The sequence below is a fragment of the Notothenia rossii genome, assembly GCF_949606895.1.
Source record: "Notothenia rossii genome assembly, chromosome: 5".
NCBI classification, from domain to species: Eukaryota; Metazoa; Chordata; class Actinopteri; order Perciformes; family Nototheniidae; genus Notothenia; species Notothenia rossii.
This window is the reverse complement of record NC_136903.1, coordinates 75078329-75097914: the sequence shown is the minus strand read 5'-3', so window position 1 is coordinate 75097914 and position 19586 is coordinate 75078329. Positions and strand designations below refer to the sequence as shown.

The window sequence follows — 19586 nt, the reverse complement described above, 5'->3', positions numbered from 1 at the left end:
TCCTGCTGGCTGCTAAATGCTCCTCGCCTCCTCCCCTGTTAGGTTGGTTGGTTTTCCGCTTGCTCGTTATCCCACAGTCATCCATCCATCAGCATCTCGGCGGCCCATGAGCGATAGGGCACGTACACTGTCTGAAGACGGGGAGAAGAAAGGCTGTGAATACTGAATTTGACTTTGAGTACAGATGAGGCATGGGGGCGAGGCTTCCAGTGCCTCTGTAGTCATATCACTCCTATCACCCCGAGCTTCTGCTGTTTTAGACAAGTTCATGAGCTGTGAGAGATTGTATTTGACATAAATTCCGCTTTTTTTGCGTTTTTCACGTCATAATTCAAGCGAATAACAAGCCCACTAGCATAACCCACACGGCGTAATTGCAGGGGATAAAAGGATCTTCCTGCTGTTCTGTTTTGTTTTTCTTTACACAGCTTTGCGTGGTTCTGATCACGGAGGACAGAACTGAGCCGGTAATCATTTGGATCAGTCTTAATCCCTGCAGCCCATGTGACAGTTGTTACACGTAGAGTAGGCAACCACCCAGCCACGGATCAGCTGTCAGAGCAGGCCATTTTATCTGACTCCTCTCCCGTTGCTCCTTTCTATGGAGGACCAAAGGGAGATATTTGTGTAAAGAGATTTGGCCAGAGTGATAATAAGTGACAACTGCTGTCACCATAATTACACTAGTGGAGGTTCAGGAAAGGGTGGGGGCGAAATGAAATAAACAAATATATGTTAACATTGGACTAAATGTAACTGTAGATATGCAGGGTTTTCAGTAAAGTTATTAAGGATGGTAAGAATGTTCTATTTTTGTACCCTGACACATTTTGATCCCCTGCTCTACCCAGAAAAGGAAACAAACCTCAGGTCGTTCGTCCTGAGGGATCTGCTGCCGTCGTCCGTGGACAATTACTACCGATACACCGGCTCTCTGACCACCCCGCCCTGCATCAAGGTGGTGGAGTGGATCATCTTCTCCAGGCCTGTGTATCTGTCCCACTCACAGGTGTGTTAGCTCCCCACACATACATGCCAAGACATTCTTCATTTGCACACAGTCACTGGATCACTTGCTGTACCAAGTTTTCACCGCACAAGCAATTTCTCCCCTCATCTACCTCTCCTCCTTCTTCCCATTTTCTCTCGTTCCTCCCCGACTCCTCTGCATATGAAACCATGGCTGATCATATAGTGGATGAGTAAGCAGGGACGGCGAGCCAATTACTCGCCTTGGAATGATAGTGTGTGATCACTTTCATGCATATACTATGCTGTTGGTCTGAGCCTATAGCGTCTTAAATATAATACTGCTGCACACGGAGGCTGCTAATAACACAATTAAAATTGGTCAAGTACAGAAATGATCATTAATTTAAATTAGCGCAGTACATTTTTTACATATGTTGAGTGCAAACTGAAGCATTTTACAGGACTCGGCTATATGCTTTGCAGCAGTTTAACTCCACCTGGTTTTGTGATTTTGAAAGATAATATATGCCAAATCATGCCCCATGCTTTTTGCTGATCCCATACACAGTACATTGCTGCATCTTTTATACATACAATTCTTGGGTAACTCAGCTGCGTATTCTCTAGAGCGTTCTGTGCGGTAGAAATGTGCAGGGCTCAGTGGAATTTCTATTAACTTGCAAGAGGACAAATCTTTTGTTCAAAAATGACATCTGCTGCAAGAATATTGACCAGCGCCACAATGTTTGTGACGCTTACAGATAGTCTTTTATGAACCTGTAATTTATTTCACCAAGCACGCATAGGACACATTGATTCCCCAGTATCTGTAATATGTAGTCATTACAGCGCGCGGCAGGAGATCATTCATGGCAATCAATGGCCACAAATTTGCCCCATTGAGAAGTTACAGCCCAGTAGGTAGCCAGGATGATGATTGAGCTCTGTGCCTGCTGCTGCCTGTGGTGTGGATGTTTCTTGCAAATACTCTGCAGCAGTTGTGAACAGTCAGCTGCTGGCAAGTGGCTAAAAATGCAGTCCTGCATGATATATATTTTATTCAACACACGCACGCACGCACGCACGCACGCACGCACGCACGCACGCACGCACGCACGCACGCATGCACACACGCACACACGCACACACACACACACACACACACACCCCCACACACACACACACCCCCACACACACACATACACACACACACCCATAGTAACACTATCACTTAAATGTTGCTTCAATAGCTATTCTCTGTTTCTTTCCCTCTAGCTGGAGGCCTTTTACTCCATCTTTACAACAGAGCAACAAGACCACGTCAAGTCTGTCGAGTACCTGAGGAACAACTTCCGGCCCCTGCAGGACCTGGATGATAGGAAAGTCTTTAAGTCGGCTGTAAAGGACGCATGGCAGAGAGATTTAACCGATGTCCTGAGTAGTCCTCACAGCACTGAGGCTTCAAGAGGTAAGCTTTGTCCTCCATTGTATCACATTCCCCCAGTTTTTTTAACCACAGCACCACTGATTTTACCAATGATTACAATCCTGTGAATTTCTTCCTAAACAACAAATTGCCTACATGTTTAGTTAAGGTAAGCGGTTAGTATTAGTTCATTACTTTGTAAACTGCAGTTATATCAGAGATCTGCTTATGTCGAATCCCATTCAAAAGCTACCTGATCATTTTTTTGCAATTTACAAACTTGTACCCTGAATCCTGTTGCACATGCCTTTCATGTTGCACAAAGCAGATATGTAGTTTACAATGATAATGGTTTTTGTTTTGTTATTGTTTTTTAAACAATGTGTCCTGGATTTTAGACATTGGCAAACAAAAGCAGACTCACTTCTAGCCGATTGAACATTGATTTTCTTGATTGAAATGTCAACTGTCCCTGGAAGGGTTTGTTAGCTGTATAGTAACATTAGCTTCATGAGCCATTTAAAAATGTTGCCTGTCTTTTTAAGGTTTCCAGCTGACTGGTATTAAAATGACAACCCTCCAGGGGTGTTTAATATAGATGCGATGTCTACATGATATCGTGGTAAGAGGCTGACGCTTTAGCTGGATGTTTCATGCAAAACACAGCATCCTGACCAGTTAATGGTACGTGCATAGGAAAGGGAAATAAATATAGAATTGGAGGATGAAATATAATTGGATGATGAAACCCTCTTTAATTGTCACACATACATGCACACAGCACATACAGTGAAATGTGACCTCTGCATTTAACAGAAGTGGGAGTTAGTCCTAGTGTTATTAGTATGATAAAGAAAAAGGATATGCTGACTCTTGGCCTAGGAAGCGCTATGGTACTTGCATTTGGTAAGCTAGTCAGCCTGACATGCTTGCATCTGCTAGTTCAAGCAAATCAACCTTTTTTAATCCATTCCTTAAACGTATTTGCTTGTTTTTTAGAACTAAACTAACCCTTTAAATGGCCATTTATGCTGTAACTCCTACTATATCACTGTTTGAGGAACGGACCACTGAATCAGTCAAACTGTTGCCAAAGTTATCAAGTAATGTCTCCTTACTAATGAAGAATGAAAGGATTATCACAAGACCCCTGGGTGTACAGTCTGAATTGCATAGGGCTAGTAAATTGGGCATATTGAGTCCTTGTGGGATTTGTCGCAGAAATTGTTTATTTTCTCATGTCCCATATAAACCTGCAACCTCTACGTAAATGACATTAAGGATCACAATTTATCTTCCAACCTACCTTTTTTTTTCTGGTGAAAATAATAATTGAGAATATTGATTGTGTTTGGGAGCAATGTTCAGGAAGCTTAACTAGCTAAGCTCAGCACAGAGACCAATTCAGACTTGGCTCTAATCAGTAGGTCAGTAAATTAACAAGGACTAAACAAGTCATTATTTTTAGTTGGGGCTTTTTCTTACAGAGATAATTCTGCTTAAAATCACCACATCAATAGTTGAACATGTGTTGTGGTTTTAGAAAAAGATTGGTCTCATCATAATACACATGTCATTTATCATTGTTACAAGTCATTGTTATATCAAAGAACATGTTAATACAAAGCTCAGACCTCATGCAGGGCATGATTAGTGTATTTGTGTTCTTCTCTCTTTTATGTGTGCATCTTGCGTGGCTTGCTTTAACCGAACAGTACAGGAAATATGGAGACTAATGAGAAAGGCTGCTGCGCCTTAAAGTGGTGTTGTTGGTGTCTGATGGGGAGAATTGATTGGGAATGCTTGTGATGAAGTTGGAGCACTCTCACAAGGCCGATCAGCAATCATCATTAATATGTGGCACAGCTAAAATAGACCCATACAAATTAAGTTGTGAAATTGCTTTTGTGGCATTATGTCAGGAGGCAGAATGAATGTGGACCAGTGCTTCCCCATTTTTTTTCACTTCCCCCTCCCCTTGCTCCTTTTCTTTGTGTGCATTTCTATTTGACTGTACTGAAATGTAAGAATCCATACTTTATAGGAGGCGCTGGGAGTTAACACTGTCAGTCCTATCTTCAGGGGTGGCATCTGTCAAGGTTGTGTAAGGTTGGATATTTATCTGTGCACAGTAAAGGATGGCTTTGCTTATAAATGTTCTGAGAGCCAGGGCCATACCTTGACTGAATGTTCCATCAATTTGGTTTTCACAGCCATCAAAGTTGTTGAGCTGTTAGCGATGCATAGCTCTGACGCACCATATAGGTAAGTAATATTGCCGTGGTATAATGGACAGTGTTTGCTTTATTACTCTAGCACTGTGATATTTAGTCAATGGTGATATGGTCCATAGGGCTGCAACAGACCTTTATTTTGACCATGAATTAGCTGAAAAAGTGTTGTATCTAAAACCTTTCAGTAAACAGTGAAAAAGCCTTGAACCTGCTTTCTTTTTACTGAGTACATTGAAAACCATATCATGCTTTACCAATACCAGTGGATTTACACATGTATAAAAGTGTATATATGTGTAAACAAATCATAAAGCAATGAGTTATCTTACTGTTTGTCAGTTTATTTCTGTCTGCTGTTAAAGTTTGGCAGTAGCTGTAGCAAGTCACACATTATGATAAAATATTAATTTTAAGTACTGTGGTTAGTGTTGTTATTAAGCCCTTGGATGACATACATAATTTACATTTCCTGTAAATAAAATAAAATGGAATGAATGTTCAATTTGTCTTTATCAGGTTTTTCAATTAAATGTTTGTTTTTTGAAATATATTCTACAGCTGGGTTAGGAGATATCAGTTTTACTGCTGTTTGTAGACAACTTTAATGTAGGATCTGTCGAAGATGTGTGTTCTGTCATTGTGGACTGAGAAACCAATATGAGGCTGATTTTTGGATGTTACAGTGAGTCTGAAAATTCCTAGGATTCTTCAGTAGAGACCATGTTAAGTAATTGTGCCAGTGATGAAACATTAGTAACTATTCATTCAAATCGCACTGTGTCTCAGTTGAAGTTTTTCTTTTCAGTTGAATCGGAGATAAAAGGACAAATCCATTTGCATACAATTTTTTGCAGCACCTATTCATTTCGCAGCCAAACTGTCATTTTATTAAAAGGTTTTCATAAAATGAACACTTACCTTAGATCAATGATTTTTTCATTAATACAGCATTCCATGTTTGCTCATCAGTAAACCAAATGTAAAAAAGTGGCCCCAATTATTGCGTACAAAAGAGGTTTAACAAAATACAAATACAAACAAGAATCACAGCCGTGTTCTATTTCAAGCTGCCCCATATGTGTTGATAAGATATTTATCTTGTACTTTAGATCCACGCCTACTGTCGATATTATCGTTGCCGGTGTTCTAGTGTTGATTGTAAAAAGGATGGTAGCTGACATGATGGTAATGATGCAGGCAGTAGAACCATGATGATGTCTTCAGCTGTCATTAAAATATCTGTTTTTGAGCTACTGAAGTTGACAACGAACATCCGACGGGTTATAATGCATTTCACACCTGTCACACCTCATCAACACCCCAAGATATTTTTGCTATTGTGTGTGTGTGTTTTTCCCCTGTGTACCTCTGACTGATTTCCTCCCACACTGTCTCCCTTTCACATGTCATGGTGCATAATTTGCACCATAGCTTCACTTTGTAAATGGAAAAAACTGTGGTGACAATTTCAATTTGACAGAAACCCTGTGTGCATATAATCAGCTGACACTGGTTCATGATTGCTGTTGCCCTGATGTGCTGAATAGCATGTCCAGATTGTCCCTTACTCATACTGACTGATCCATGTGTAAATATCCAATCTGCAGTCTACACTGCCACCTTGAGGCTGACTTACTTACTTTTTATATTCATCCCTTTGTGCATCCTGTTTAATGTTGCACAGACAGGAACTTGCAAATTACATATGGACAGGAAGTTGGACTATTATCTCTACCACATGTTTAGCACTACACCCAGCTGTTTAGTATTCTAAATGGAATCTCTTGCCGTGCTGTGGCATACAAATGACACAAATGTCCATAATGACAATCTGCACCGACACTCGTTTTGTACGTGACCCAAGTTAAACCTCCAGGAGTCATTTTTTGACAATGAGTTACTATATTATTGTGCGCTTGTAGAAGTTCCTCAAGTGATGGCTTTCAGTCAAGTCAGCAGCAGACAGTAATAATAGGCTTGTAAAAAGGCAACCACAAATGGGCACAAATACATATGGTCAAGCAGTACTCCTGAAACAGCCTTTCAGAAGATTGTGGAAGGTGACGGTTTTGTGCTGCTTCTTCATCCCACTCCCTTCTACTTTCTGGACTTACAGTGTGCAGCAGTGCCCCGGTGAACATGAAGATCCAGCCGCTCAACCAGACTGCGCTAATGGTGACCTGGGAGCGCCCTCTGACCGTCTACCACCCCCCCATCACCAGTTACATGGTCTCCTACAGCTGGGTGAAACGTGAAGTTGCTAACGAAATGACCTTCACCAACACTGGGGACCAGAGTATGGTGTGTATTATTATCTCCTGATTGGTTTTCACAGAATCTGATGTATGAGGCTGGATCAGCCCAGTGTATATAGGAGGTGACATGTTGTGATGTCCTCTGCTCAGGGCTGTTGCATGAAATGAGGGCCTGTACTGTCTCTGTCACTTACCTGTCTAAGAATAGACACACAGGACTGTCACACACAATGACAAGTCTAACTGATACATATGTAATGTGTTGACAATGCGCCAGTGGCCTTGTCTCAGTTCAATCTTTTCCCATCTATTTATATTTTACTCTGAGATTCAGGTCAGTACATTATAGGCTCAAACAGAACTTACAGCAAAAAGTAAATCAGACAAGAACAACATAAATCAAATATTTATTTTTTTACTTTAACATCTTGGAAACTTCTTATCATTTGAAAAAGAAAAAGATCTGTTTCAGGCATTGAAAGGCTGCTCTTTGAACACAAACTGTCGTCTTTTAGCAACCTACGCAGGCAACTGTGCTCGTGTAATTCTTTAGATCTCAGTGTTTGTCAAGTTTTTGACACCACTCACACTTCTGTTGTGTGCCTTGAGTTACCACTTCATGTATTTCTGTATCTATCAAACAGCACATTCACTGCCTGGCAGACATATATCCTCCCATCTGCTGGAGGTCACACCTACAGGGCTGTTCATTTTTCACGCACACTCTTCACCCTGGTCACACATTCTTCCATTTGAGGAAATTCCGACACCAAGCTGTGCAACTCCTTTAAAGCCCACTGACCCCCAGCTGCATGACTGCCTCTTTAGATATAAACTGTGCAGTGCTCCCCCCCACTGGTTCAGAGACTCGGGATCAGTTCCCTTGTGGCAGTACTCCTGTACTTCCAGCACGCGTTCCAGTAAATACAGTTCTCATCGTCATGGGTGGGAAGCTGGTGGGCGAGTTGCTGCACTACTGACTTCCACTGGTCGTTTGGAGCAGGGTTAATATCATACATTTAAGTCAAATAAGCAGTGATACATTTTTTGTAAACTGAAACTAATAAATAAGGTTTGCTCTTTTTATTAAACTCAAATTGAATTAAAACGATATTACCTGGTTCATAAAAATGAACTACTGTAATGTATTACAGTTATTGGTTTTTAGGTCTGAAATATCATTGTCTAAAAGGAGACAATACAATGAATTCCTGTCTTGTGACGTTGAACCACAGAAATTAAACTGGTTTGACATCCCATAAGTTGTCACAATGTGATTTATTGTATCACATCAAATGCCTTTTAATCAAAATGTTTAACTCAGAACTGATGTGAACCAAAAACCAACAAGACTGTGGTAGTGAGGTTTATTCATGTTGATTCTAAAAATTCAGCTCACACCACACTTACTGTAGGATGGACCTTTTAGTGAACACCTTGTGTTAAGCAATTTAATATTTAAACACTATTACATATTCATGATGTAAATTCTTACTGAAAGGAGGAGTTTATATTATTCAAAAATAAGTCTCAGAAACAAATGATTATGAGTGTATCTTTACCTCTTAAACCTGCCTAAAGAGGAATGTATAGCTTACAAACTAACTACCAAAGCATTGGATGAGCAATGGACATGTAGGTTGGAATTAATAAGCAATCTGGCTTCCTGCAGTCTAAAACTCCCTCACTAAAATTAACCAATGCTATCCTCAGCTGGAGATAAATTAACATGTATTTATTCAATTTAATGTCTGCGTCCCTTAGAAGTTGGCAATTGCTATTCCCCCCTGTACTGGTTACATGCTACGCTCAGCATCCTTCAGCTACATTTACACACCTTTACCCCTCATCAGCCTTACTGCTCCTCGAGGTCCTCTAGCAGAGCCGTCATCTCACCGCAGCCAAAGCCTTCCATTTTCCATATTCTGTGAGTTTGACATGAGATCCTCTATACTGGGTTTGAACTTGCTTGAGGCTTCAAAACGTGTTCATTAAACCTATATACTTCAACCCATGCATTGACCAGTAATTAGTCTTATTTGGTTACTTGCTGTCTTCAACAATTATCAGATTGAGTTTATTATCAACAATTTCTTTGTTTGGTCATAAAAAAAAAAGTTCTTCTGTTGAGAGATGTGTAAATGAGGTTGTTTTTCTACATTTATTGCAGATGGCTGACTGAAGGAATGATTGATGTGTCCATGAAGTGTTACAGTATATGTGGCTACACTCCATTAACACAAGCGCTATATCAGGCTCTTTACCGACTGTATTCTCTCCACATCTCTCTCTGCTCTCACTCTGTCTTATTTTGCCCACTTCATTCCCAATTCTATTTTCACTTTCTATCTCTGGACACCTTTTTTATCTGGATCTTTTACTGAATTGTTTTTTGAGAGCTGCTGGCTCTCCAACACCTGACGCAATCACCCATGTTCTGAAGGCCATTTAAATATAAGTAAAGCCATCTGCAAAGTGCACACAATTAAATTAGGCAGGAAATGAGGTTTGAACTGAATCAAAGTTTTGGGTCATACACTGTTGACAGCAGCTAGTAATTCCATTTCAGACACCATGATGTCTACAAAGTATTTTCATCCACACATTATTTCAACATGTTTTCAATTGGTTTCAAGTGTTTTTATGTGCGTATTTTCTCTTGCAGAGAGCCATCATAACTAATGTGTCCCCTGAAGTGCTGTACCTGTTCAGAGTGCAGGCAGTGTGTCAGCATGACCTGCGCAGTGATTTCAGCCAAACACTGCTGTTCAGAGGTACCTGACCAAAACCCTCCAGCCATCTAGTCAAAATGTCTTCTTAAAGAAGAACTCATTTCCCATGTCAGACACATGAAATGGATTTTAAAATGCTTGCTTGCTTTTTTGCTTCTCAGCTAATACAACAAGAATATTTGAAGGGTCTCGTATTGTGAAGACTGGCATGGTGAGTTGACCAGAAGATGGCAGTGCACATTTTTTGTATGTAAGTGCCAGTCATGTTGTTCTGTTGCTCACTTTCCCTCTGCCTGTCTCCGTCAGCCCACGATATCTCCAGCGTCCTCAGCAGACATGGCTCCCATCAGCTCTGGTTCATCCACTTGGACGTCCTCTGGCATCCACTTTTCCATTGTCTCCATGGCAACGGGGATGGGCCCCTCCTCTAGTGGCAGCCAGGCCACGGTGGCATCGGTGGTGACGAGCACCTTGCTGGCAGGCTTGGGCGTAGGCGGAGGGGTCATCTCTTCTTTGCCCAGCTCTGTTTGGCCCACACAGACGCCCCCAGCAACGCAGAATCCCACTCGTCCTTCCACCCCGCCTGCCAAGTCGAGCACCGAGCAGGCGGCGGCCCCGGGCCCTGATAAAGACACCCAGTCTGAGGAGAAGCAGGCTGCAAGTGAGGGCGAGGAGGAGGAGGAGGGGGAGAGAGAAGGAGAACAAGATGAAGAAGAGGATGAGAAGAAGAAGAAGAGCAAGCCTGCACCTGATAATGAGAAGAAGCAGGCGAACAGCACTGTGGCCAAAGAGCCTTTAATCCCCACCCCCGCATCCACAGCCAAAGAGAAAGGAGAAGGGAAGCCTACAGCCAAAGGCACCGCAGCGCCCGTGTGCACCGGTGGCGATGAGCTGGTCAACGTAGAGACAAATCTCACTGATGTAAATGCAGCCCCCACTCAGGAGCCTCGTAATGACACTGCAGAGATGCAGATTCCACAGAGCTCCACACTGTCCCCAAAAATCAGTAGTGATGGCAGGAGTATCTGGCCTTTCTCCGTACACACTGGTGAGAAGACCTCTCTCCCAATCAGTATTGTTTGATGTACCTTCACAAACAGGCTCAGCCCTTTTGAATTCACTGTGAAGCTTTGTCTCCTGTTGTCAGCTATCATACAAGACAGGGCTTTTCTCCAAAGCAGAATTTAAAAAAAAACTACCAACAGTTACGGAGCCCATTGTAGAATAACAAACACATTGATTTAAGACAGTGACTACACTGGTTACAATTTCAGTGAAAGATAATGCTCCAGGCCTTTGTTTCACTACCACGCAGAGGCCTGAAGGCAGAATTAAGTCATCTGCCACAGGGTTCTGCCTTCAGTAATCCCTTGAAGCATTTTTAAAAAGAGTTTGAGGTTATCGGAAGATATTTCGCCAGAATTTTTACCCTTTTATCATAAACAGTCTTTTTTTTCTGCTGTTAAAGGTGTCTCATTGTAAGGTTATGTATGTTTTTAACCACAATGATCATATGGTTTATTATTTTGTCACAGGTTGTCAAATGAAAAGTACTTAAGTTTTATGCATGTATGTGTAGAATTAAAACATCTTTTAAATTTGGCGACGCCCAGTGGTGGCATCAAAAAAGACACTTAAGCAGACACATCTGCATGCTAATACACCCCTCTTCTCCTTTATCAGTCCTGCAGACATGGAATAAAGGGCTAAAAGCAAGATGTTTTTTTCAAACTAAAACTTAAAGTGGACCTATCATGAATAATATAGTGTAGGACCATACCTATATGAGGCATATTTATACTTTTTATTTTTCAAAATACCAAACAGATCATGCATTTTAGCCATTCCTCATTTCGCTCAATGTAACACTGTCTTTGCATCATGGGCTGATTCTGTGAGAACAGCACCATCTACAGGCCTGGCATATGTACTACGGCGTCTCCAGCGCTTTCGAACGGCAATGTCCGTGGCCGTCTCCTCCTGATTGGTGGAGTTAGCCCAATAGCCGTAGCGCCACTTCTGTGACGTCACAGAAGTGTTCAAATCTGGATCAGTCTGTATCAGATCCGTTGCAGCCCCTTTTTTAGAGGTTTGGGTATGGAGGAAAATAGAGAGGGTCGTGTTTTCTGATACTTGGTGAGTTCCCTGGAACATCGGGGACACATATTCATGTATAAAAGACGTACAAAAGTGCATTTTGCATGATAGGTCACCTTTAATTATAAACCTGCTGTAAATACATAAAACCCTACACACGGACACTTACAAGTTTGGAAATTAAATGTCATTTAGTATGATTGGTGCATGTATTTACGTGCATGTGTTACTTTCCAGACACAACCATGTTGTCCAATGTGACCCGGGTCCCTCACCCGGGGATGGGGAGGATGGTGTGGATTGTCCCCTTGGTGGTGGTGTCCGCTCTCACACTGCTCTGCCTCATAATGCTGCTGATCGTGATGATCTACTGGAGGTGAGTTCAATTTACCTTTTTATAAACATGTATACATCTAAAATAAAGTTTGCTGTAACCATAAACAGCTTTGCATAAAGTGGTAATGCATACAGAAAATCCTCTGCTTGATTCAAGGGTATAACTGAGACCTCCCTCGGGGGTATGGAAAACTAGCTGCCCCTCACCCACACTGACCCCCATCCATAAATCTCACATTTCAGGTTAAGTGACGTGCCTGCATGCATGTCTGGATTTCCCAGTCAGTCTGCTCCACATTCAGACCTGTCTGGTTTGATTGCATCTGTATTTTGCACATCTTTGTATGTGAGTGCATCAATCTTAAACAATCTGGCAAGACTGCTTTAATGCCTGCATGTCGTACATCAGGCCCATCACCCACCTGGGTGAGGGTCAGGAGAACTGGAGGCCCGGCACAGCCAGAAGGGGTCCCAGCTGTGTCTTCATCTGCTGGGCTCATTTCCAGCCACTCTATTGGAGCCCCAGTAATTACACAGGCCAGGCCACTGGCACATGTGGGATGGTTAATGAGTTACAAATAGCACTGTGGACCATCTCCTCAGCTAGTCCCATGAATATTTACTGTCTGCTTTTAGTTTGGTAGCATTTTGTTTATTTACTGCCTGAGATTAATTTGTGTAAATACATGAAATGTGTTAAATGCATTTCATAAGGACAAGGACATGTTTCTAGGTGTGAGATTGCTGCAGCAGTTTTTATGGGCCAACAACACCTTAATGTGCCTTTTTGTGGTGTCATATAATATAAGAGTGTGGTATAAATAACAGCCTGCTTATGAGCTCCACAGAGAACAGACCGTTGAGAGAAAGACGACTGTAGCGAATTCAGTCGGTGCACTACTGAAAGTTGTGCTATTTGAATAGTAGAGCAGGGGCAGTTTTAATGTTAGTCATGAGCAACACAGCTGTTGTTGCTACAATGCCGACAGTTCACAGACAATGCCTGCTTCCCCTGGGGAAAAGACAATAATGAGAGAGGAGACCAGCCCCTTCGCAGTCTCTTCACTCTTTATGCTCTGCATAGTCTCTCTCTGGTGATGGTCGCTATAAAAACTAACAGATGTTTTGATCAGCATCACAATCTATTTAATATCTAATGTTTACTTAAAAAAGATGTAATTAATGGGCCATGTTTTGAAGTTTAATACCGTTGTCTTAGTTTTAGCTTGCTCATTTTCAAAGTAGGTCTTAGATTATGTCTACAATGGAATTAATTGCTGGGTTTACAGAACACATCTGGGTGCCTCTGAGGCTTGAGATATGTGTTAGACACTCACAGATGTTCAACTGAGGAAAAAGAAAAACATTAGCGACTCAGTGCTGCTGATGCCTGTGTTGAATGGGATGCCTCTCTCCCCTGACATCCAGTCTGAAAGCCTGTTTCATCCTAGATTTTTTCCCCCCAAAGCAAACTATTCTTCTGAGATCATGGGAGCGATTCAGGGAGGAGGTGTCGACTCTGCTGGTTAGTTAGCGGCGCCACATCTGCACCCACAGGGAGTAATTGGATTGCGAGGCTGTGACGCAAGCCAGGAGAGAGCCCTCCTTTCTTTTTGGTTTTCACCCTCCCCTCTCAGTCTTTCTCCCTCTCTCTTCTTCTCTCTTCCTTTTATCTTTTTTTTTATTTTTGTTTTACAGTTTATCCTTTTTTTTCTTCTCTCTATGCTTTGCTTTATTCATCTTAAAGAATGACAAGCATCTGCTCCCTCCTCTGCATCAAGTACAGGTAGGATTAAACCTTTGAACTGCCAGCAATGAGATAAAACATGAAGTAATTCATTTGTATTGTGTGTGTAAGAGGGTGGAAAGGATGTGAAAGGTCCCTCACCTGCAGACAGTATCTCAAAAGAGCAATATTTGTACATGTATTATATGGAGAAAAAACATCCCACTAATGTTAGAATGTTGATTTTCTCTGTAAACCTTGACCTGTGTAGGGAGGATTTATTCATTAGAAGGCAAACAAAGATTTGCTTTTGAAAGAAACATGAATTGTGTATGGAAAAATAATGAACATCAACATTTTTGTCTGGTTTCGATGAATAACTTTGTCCTTGCCATATGATCATCATTGAGTAGAAGCTGCTGGCCACAATATCTCACATTTTTCCCCTTAAGAAGCGGCTTGAGCGGATTTTGTTGTCCTCAAACTGGAGTGGGATCTCTTGAAAGTGATGTATTTTGCCCCGAAGAGAGAATCTGTGTTTGGATTAGTTGTCTTGAGTTTGAGTAGAGAGCTAAATTTTGCGCTGCACTGTGTGAAGCTGCGAGTTGTTTACCTGTTCCCTGTAGTCGGCTCAGAATATGTTTCCAGGAGCAACTCAGCGTCAACGACTCTGTGTGCGATCAGCTGTGTCCCGCTCACTCTGGGGCTTTCATTAGCAGTTTTCTGTTGTTCCCGTGTCACTTTATTCAACTTTTAGCTGCTGATGTTGACAGACCAGATCTGAAAACAATAGGATAACGACTCCCTAATAGACTTCGCTGTGGCATCTCACTGTTCTTCTCCTTCTCTGTGTCCCTGTAGGAGATTTTTTCAGACAGCTCACTTCTATGTGGAGGAGAGCAGCTCTCCACGGGTGGTGGCCAATGAGAATATACCAATCATCCCTATACCAGGTAAGGCTCATTATATAAGAATATGTGCTGTTCATATGTCCATAATTGTTAGTAAAAGTATAATAAGAGAAACAGTTTGTTGCAAGTTTTGTAGATGAGCTATTCTCAACCAAGGTTACTTCTATATGGTACTTGGTTGATTGGCGTACAAGTTATGGAGTAGCTAAATAAATTGGCAAAAAATAGAAACTATAATTTATATAAAGGATAAATTGATGCAATGAATGGCTAACTCAGCTGCCTAAATGTGGTGGTTATTCAGTTTAAAAGGGTAGCTAAAGTAATTAATATGTGGTTAAAATAGATAGCTAAACGTACAAATTTAACAATTGGCTAAACTTGGTAAAATGGTTTACTCAAAAAAAAAATAGCCTAAACCAAAGAAATGAACAGGTAGAACGTTAAACTTAAACTAATGGAGACATGGTTGAATTGATGTTGGTGTTAAGGAGGGTTCACTTGAGTTTATTTTTACTGGACTTGGGGGGTAAATGTAAACACAAAAACAAATGTTATTTACCCTTAAATAAAATAGATTTCTCGGACTGAAACTGAGGGCCAAAAGTATTCTTGAACTACATCACACATCTACCAGCACCTATTAACCGTTGTCAATGTGATTCTCTGTTTACTTGATGGCTGCACAGTTTCAGTCCATTTACATGTGAAATGGCTCTGGTGAAAACCTCTTTAAGAACTTTGTGACTGTCTTTTTGTTGCCTTTAATGTCCCAGGCAACAGCGCAGTGGCAGATAGTCGATATCAGACTTTACTTTCACAGTGGCTTAAAGCTCAGGGACATTTCAAGGCTTTGATACCACAGTTAAAGAGCACAGTTGATGCCAGTATTGACTACACATTAATTAGGTTTGTTCCCTTCCATATCCCTGTCTGCTTCTTTTCTTCTTTTCTTTCTGTCTTTTTCTTTTTCTCTCTTAGAAACTATGGACATGTTCTAGCAGTACATATATTCAAGATCATCATATGCAAGATAATTAAATGTAACGCTTTAAGTGCTAATCATTTGCATAATGTGTCTCTCATTGATATGTGTATATATTTACATGTTTAAAATAGAACATTTTAATATGAGATTGGGAACATATCTCTGCACAGTTTTCATCTCCAGTCAAGTAAAAAATGGACCCAATCACCCTCACTTCATTTAAATGTCTAGCTCCTAAAGCCACAATTCACCAAGAACCGTTCAGAAGAACTGATTAGACTGATAAGTGACTCTTGACTCTAAAACGGGGGGTGGCATTTTTGATAAATGAACATATTAACAATCCAGAATCCACCTTAATGCCGAAACCGCTGAGGCAAGTGAGAGCTCTTAAAGCCCCAGCTGCGAGGGTGTGTTAGTTAAGACATTCACTATTATCATCAGCAATGACAGCTGGGTCCCCTGCCCTATTGTTCCACTGTGATGGTGACCAGCCTTATCAAAGATCCTTCTTGTGTGATGTGGGGCTGATTTGACTCAGATGAGACAGATGCTACCTCCTGTAAATGCTCAAAATACCAAATCTAGATATTTGTAATAATGTTCAGTCTCTTAAAGTGGCACAATATGGATGATCTAGTCTTTTCTTTTACTTAAATAAATAACATTTCAGAAAAGAAAAAAAATATGATATACATTGGTTTCCATGTTTGGTTGCCATGTTTACAGCCAAAACACTCACACAATGTACACGTGCACACAATCTCAGAATAAATGGTGACTAAAACAAACCCTAATAATGCACTAGATTCCCACACACAGTAACATGCACTTTGCTAACTGTTCTGTCTTTTTCCTGCAGATGACATGGAGGCCATCCCCGTTAAGCTGTTTATCAAACACATTATGGAGCTCTACAAGAACAACCTACAAGGTTTTTCTGAGGAGTTTGAGGTACACTTTCAACACTTAAATACTGATTATTTGTAAAGCCTTCTTAACCTTGAATATAACACTAATGGGGTTTTTAAATTGAAGTTGTGTTTAATTGGCCTGTACAAAGGGAATAAACAGATACATGTTTGCCTTTTAGTTCTGCTCGGCTCACATTGACTGATTATAAACCAACAATGACAAGTAAACAAAGAGTCATATTGACTGACAGGTAACTCTTTGATTGGACAGTTTTGGCAGCTGTCATCCTGTGAGTGTGGTCATTTCATTGCCTTAATTATTTGTTTGTGTCCTCCGCTGTTTCAAAAGATCTTTAAAATGTACTGATAATTGGCCTTTTCATTAATAGTGTTTTTGGTTTGTTCATGTCGTACATTTCACTCAATCCTTATTGGCTGGACAGTTCACTGTCAGCAGATGAATGATTAAGCACTGATTTCTCCCCCTGTACTATGCAGATGTTGTCTGCAACTGGGCCTGGGTCTGAACAGCGGTTAGAGATTATTTAATGCATGTGTCCGTGAGCAGGGTATTGAGCAGATGGTTGAGAGAAAGACGGAGTAAAAGATCAGGAGAGACGGAGGTTAATTAGAGAAGGTCTGTCTGCTGGTTGACTGGACGGGAACACATTCTCTGTGTAACCAGGTTAAGAAACGAGGAAAAGCTCTGACCCCAGAGGATTCCTTCTAATTGGGGTCATTTGATGTGAAGTCTGTGTGTGTAATTTTTTTTAATGCATCACAATGAAGCCATGTTGGAAAATCTAGTTGTATTTTAGGGGCGGGTGGGTGCAGCAGGGTGTAGTGAAGAAGAGGAGATGATGGCTGTCTTACTGGAGGCCTGGGTTCAAGCCCCTGTGGCAGTAAGCATCTGCTCTTTTCAAGTGTCCTTGACCGAGACACTGAATCTCTTCTGAAAGGTTCTGCTGTAGAGTTTATGCTGAGCTCCTGACGGATGAGACCTCGTTTGGAAAAAGAAAGAAAAGTTTCCTTGTAAAGACAACAGAAGGAAAGAGAAAGATGTACTTGTCATGAAATAATGACAGTTTCTTTAGAAAAATCATGTAAACAGTTAATTGGTGAATTCCAACGCTTTTTTTATACTTATTTAATAATATCCATCTCTGTCTATTTTCCTCTCTCCAGGAGGTCCAGCGCTCCACAGCAGACCTGAAAATCACATCAGAACACTCCAATCATCCTGACAACAAGCACAAGAACAGATACATCAACATTGTGGCCTGTGAGTCAGCTGTAAAATGTGCTTATGACGTCTACTGCTGCGCAATCCAGTTATGATTTTAAAACGCGTTTTCATCCGTTTAATAATCTGAACAAATATATATCAATGCTCTCCCTAGACGACCACAACAGGGTGAAATTACGAGCTCTGGCGGGGAAAGATGCCAAACATTCGGATTACATCAATGCCAACTACGTGGATGTGAGTATTACAAACCGCTTATTAGTTTTCCTAATGCAGGTCCTGGTGTGGTTTTCTTTTTTGTGTTAGAAAGATGTTGAAATTCACCAGCAAGGCAAATATACATTAAAGTATCAAAATTATAACGCCGACAGACAGAGGAAAAAGATTGATTTCAAGAACATTGATTGATTTATAAATATTCAGAATGTCAACTGAAGGAGTGGATTTCATGACCTACCTTTGTCAGTAATCCAGCCATATCAGCTATATCAGCGGTGGGCATAATATCAAATATTGATGGCATCTATATTCTCCCACTCTCCCGTTTCAGGGCTACAACCGGCCGAGAGCTTATATAGCTGCCCAGGGTCCTCTCAAGTCTACATTCGAGGACTTTTGGAGAATGGTGTGGGAGCAGAACACGGGAATCATCATAATGATCACCAACTTGGTGGAGAAAGGACGAGTAGGTTCACTTTATGTAAAAGTAAAAATGCTCAGAAAAGCCCTTGCTGTATTTCATTATTTTTATATAATGTCTTTTGTGTCCTGTAGAGAAAATGTGACCAGTATTGGCCGACAGAGAACAGCGAGCAGTATGGGAATATTGTAGTGACGCTGAAAAGCACCAAAGTACACGCCTGCTACACACTGCGGCGTTTCCTTATAAGGAATACTAAAGTTAAAAAGGTAATTTAACGTCAAACTTGTTTTTAATCTGTTTTGTTTGAATAACTTTTTTTAAACCTGGATCAGTTTGAACCAGCTAATTGTAAAGATTTTAAAACCAGCTGTTAGTTGTTCCAAAATAACAGTTTTAAGGACCAAGCCATAAATTAAACTTTAGTGCATACCATTTCCAGTTTTCACAATATTTTTTTGACATAACATTTGTCTATTATGTAGGTCAATTGGGTTGTGTTTGTAGTATGTAATTCATATCTTCCTGGTTTACATCATTGTGAAGCAGTCACATTTGAACTGGTAACCTATTAACAAGCTATTTTTTAAAAAGTTGTTCTGGTAATATCATTATAAAAGCTTAAATGATGCATCCCTATTTGAGTGTTGCTCAAATAGTGTTGCATTATATTACCACTTAGGCTAGTTATAACATTGTGTTTGCTAAGTTTGTTCTTAAAACAACTAACAGCTGATACAGCCAGCCCATGATAGTGTCCTCCCTGTGTGAAGGACAACGATTCTGCAATGGGTCACAAGTCTCTCTCTCATGTTTTAGGGTCAAAAGGGGAACCCAAAGGGGAAGCTAAATGAACGCATCATTGTGCAGTTTCACTACACTCAGTGGCCTGACATGGGAGTACCGGAGTACACCCTCCCTGTCCTCACCTTCATCAACCGCTCGTCAGCAGCTCGCATCGCAGACATGGGCCCGGTCCTGGTGCACTGCAGGTACGCTGCTTACTGTAGTACTCAGGCTAAATGACTGTTAACTACTGTGCAAGTGCTAACGTCTCATAATCCCTGATTTGGTTAACAGCTATGGGCCTGTCATTATGCTCATGTTTC

The 19586-nt window shown here is 41.0% G+C and overlaps 1 protein-coding gene across 3 annotated transcripts in view; it reads left to right on the top strand.

The window, feature by feature from the left end:
- Positions 1 to 19586, top strand: part of ca16b (carbonic anhydrase XVI b) — a 111341-nt gene that overhangs the window by 84736 nt on the left and 7019 nt on the right. For all 3 annotated transcript variants that reach the window (XM_079682167.1, XM_079682166.1, XM_079682168.1), the window contains 14 exons: positions 852 to 1009; positions 2248 to 2440; positions 6749 to 6933; positions 9553 to 9661; positions 9781 to 9830; positions 9926 to 10667; positions 11954 to 12092; positions 14640 to 14731; positions 16540 to 16631; positions 17777 to 17873; positions 17992 to 18074; positions 18388 to 18522; positions 18612 to 18746; positions 19297 to 19469. In XM_079682167.1, coding sequence (XP_079538293.1) covers positions 852 to 1009; positions 2248 to 2440; positions 6749 to 6933; positions 9553 to 9661; positions 9781 to 9830; positions 9926 to 10667; positions 11954 to 12092; positions 14640 to 14731; positions 16540 to 16631; positions 17777 to 17873; positions 17992 to 18074; positions 18388 to 18522; positions 18612 to 18746; positions 19297 to 19469 — 2383 coding nt within the window. The remainder of the gene's footprint in view (positions 1 to 851; positions 1010 to 2247; positions 2441 to 6748; positions 6934 to 9552; positions 9662 to 9780; positions 9831 to 9925; positions 10668 to 11953; positions 12093 to 14639; positions 14732 to 16539; positions 16632 to 17776; positions 17874 to 17991; positions 18075 to 18387; positions 18523 to 18611; positions 18747 to 19296; positions 19470 to 19586) is intronic.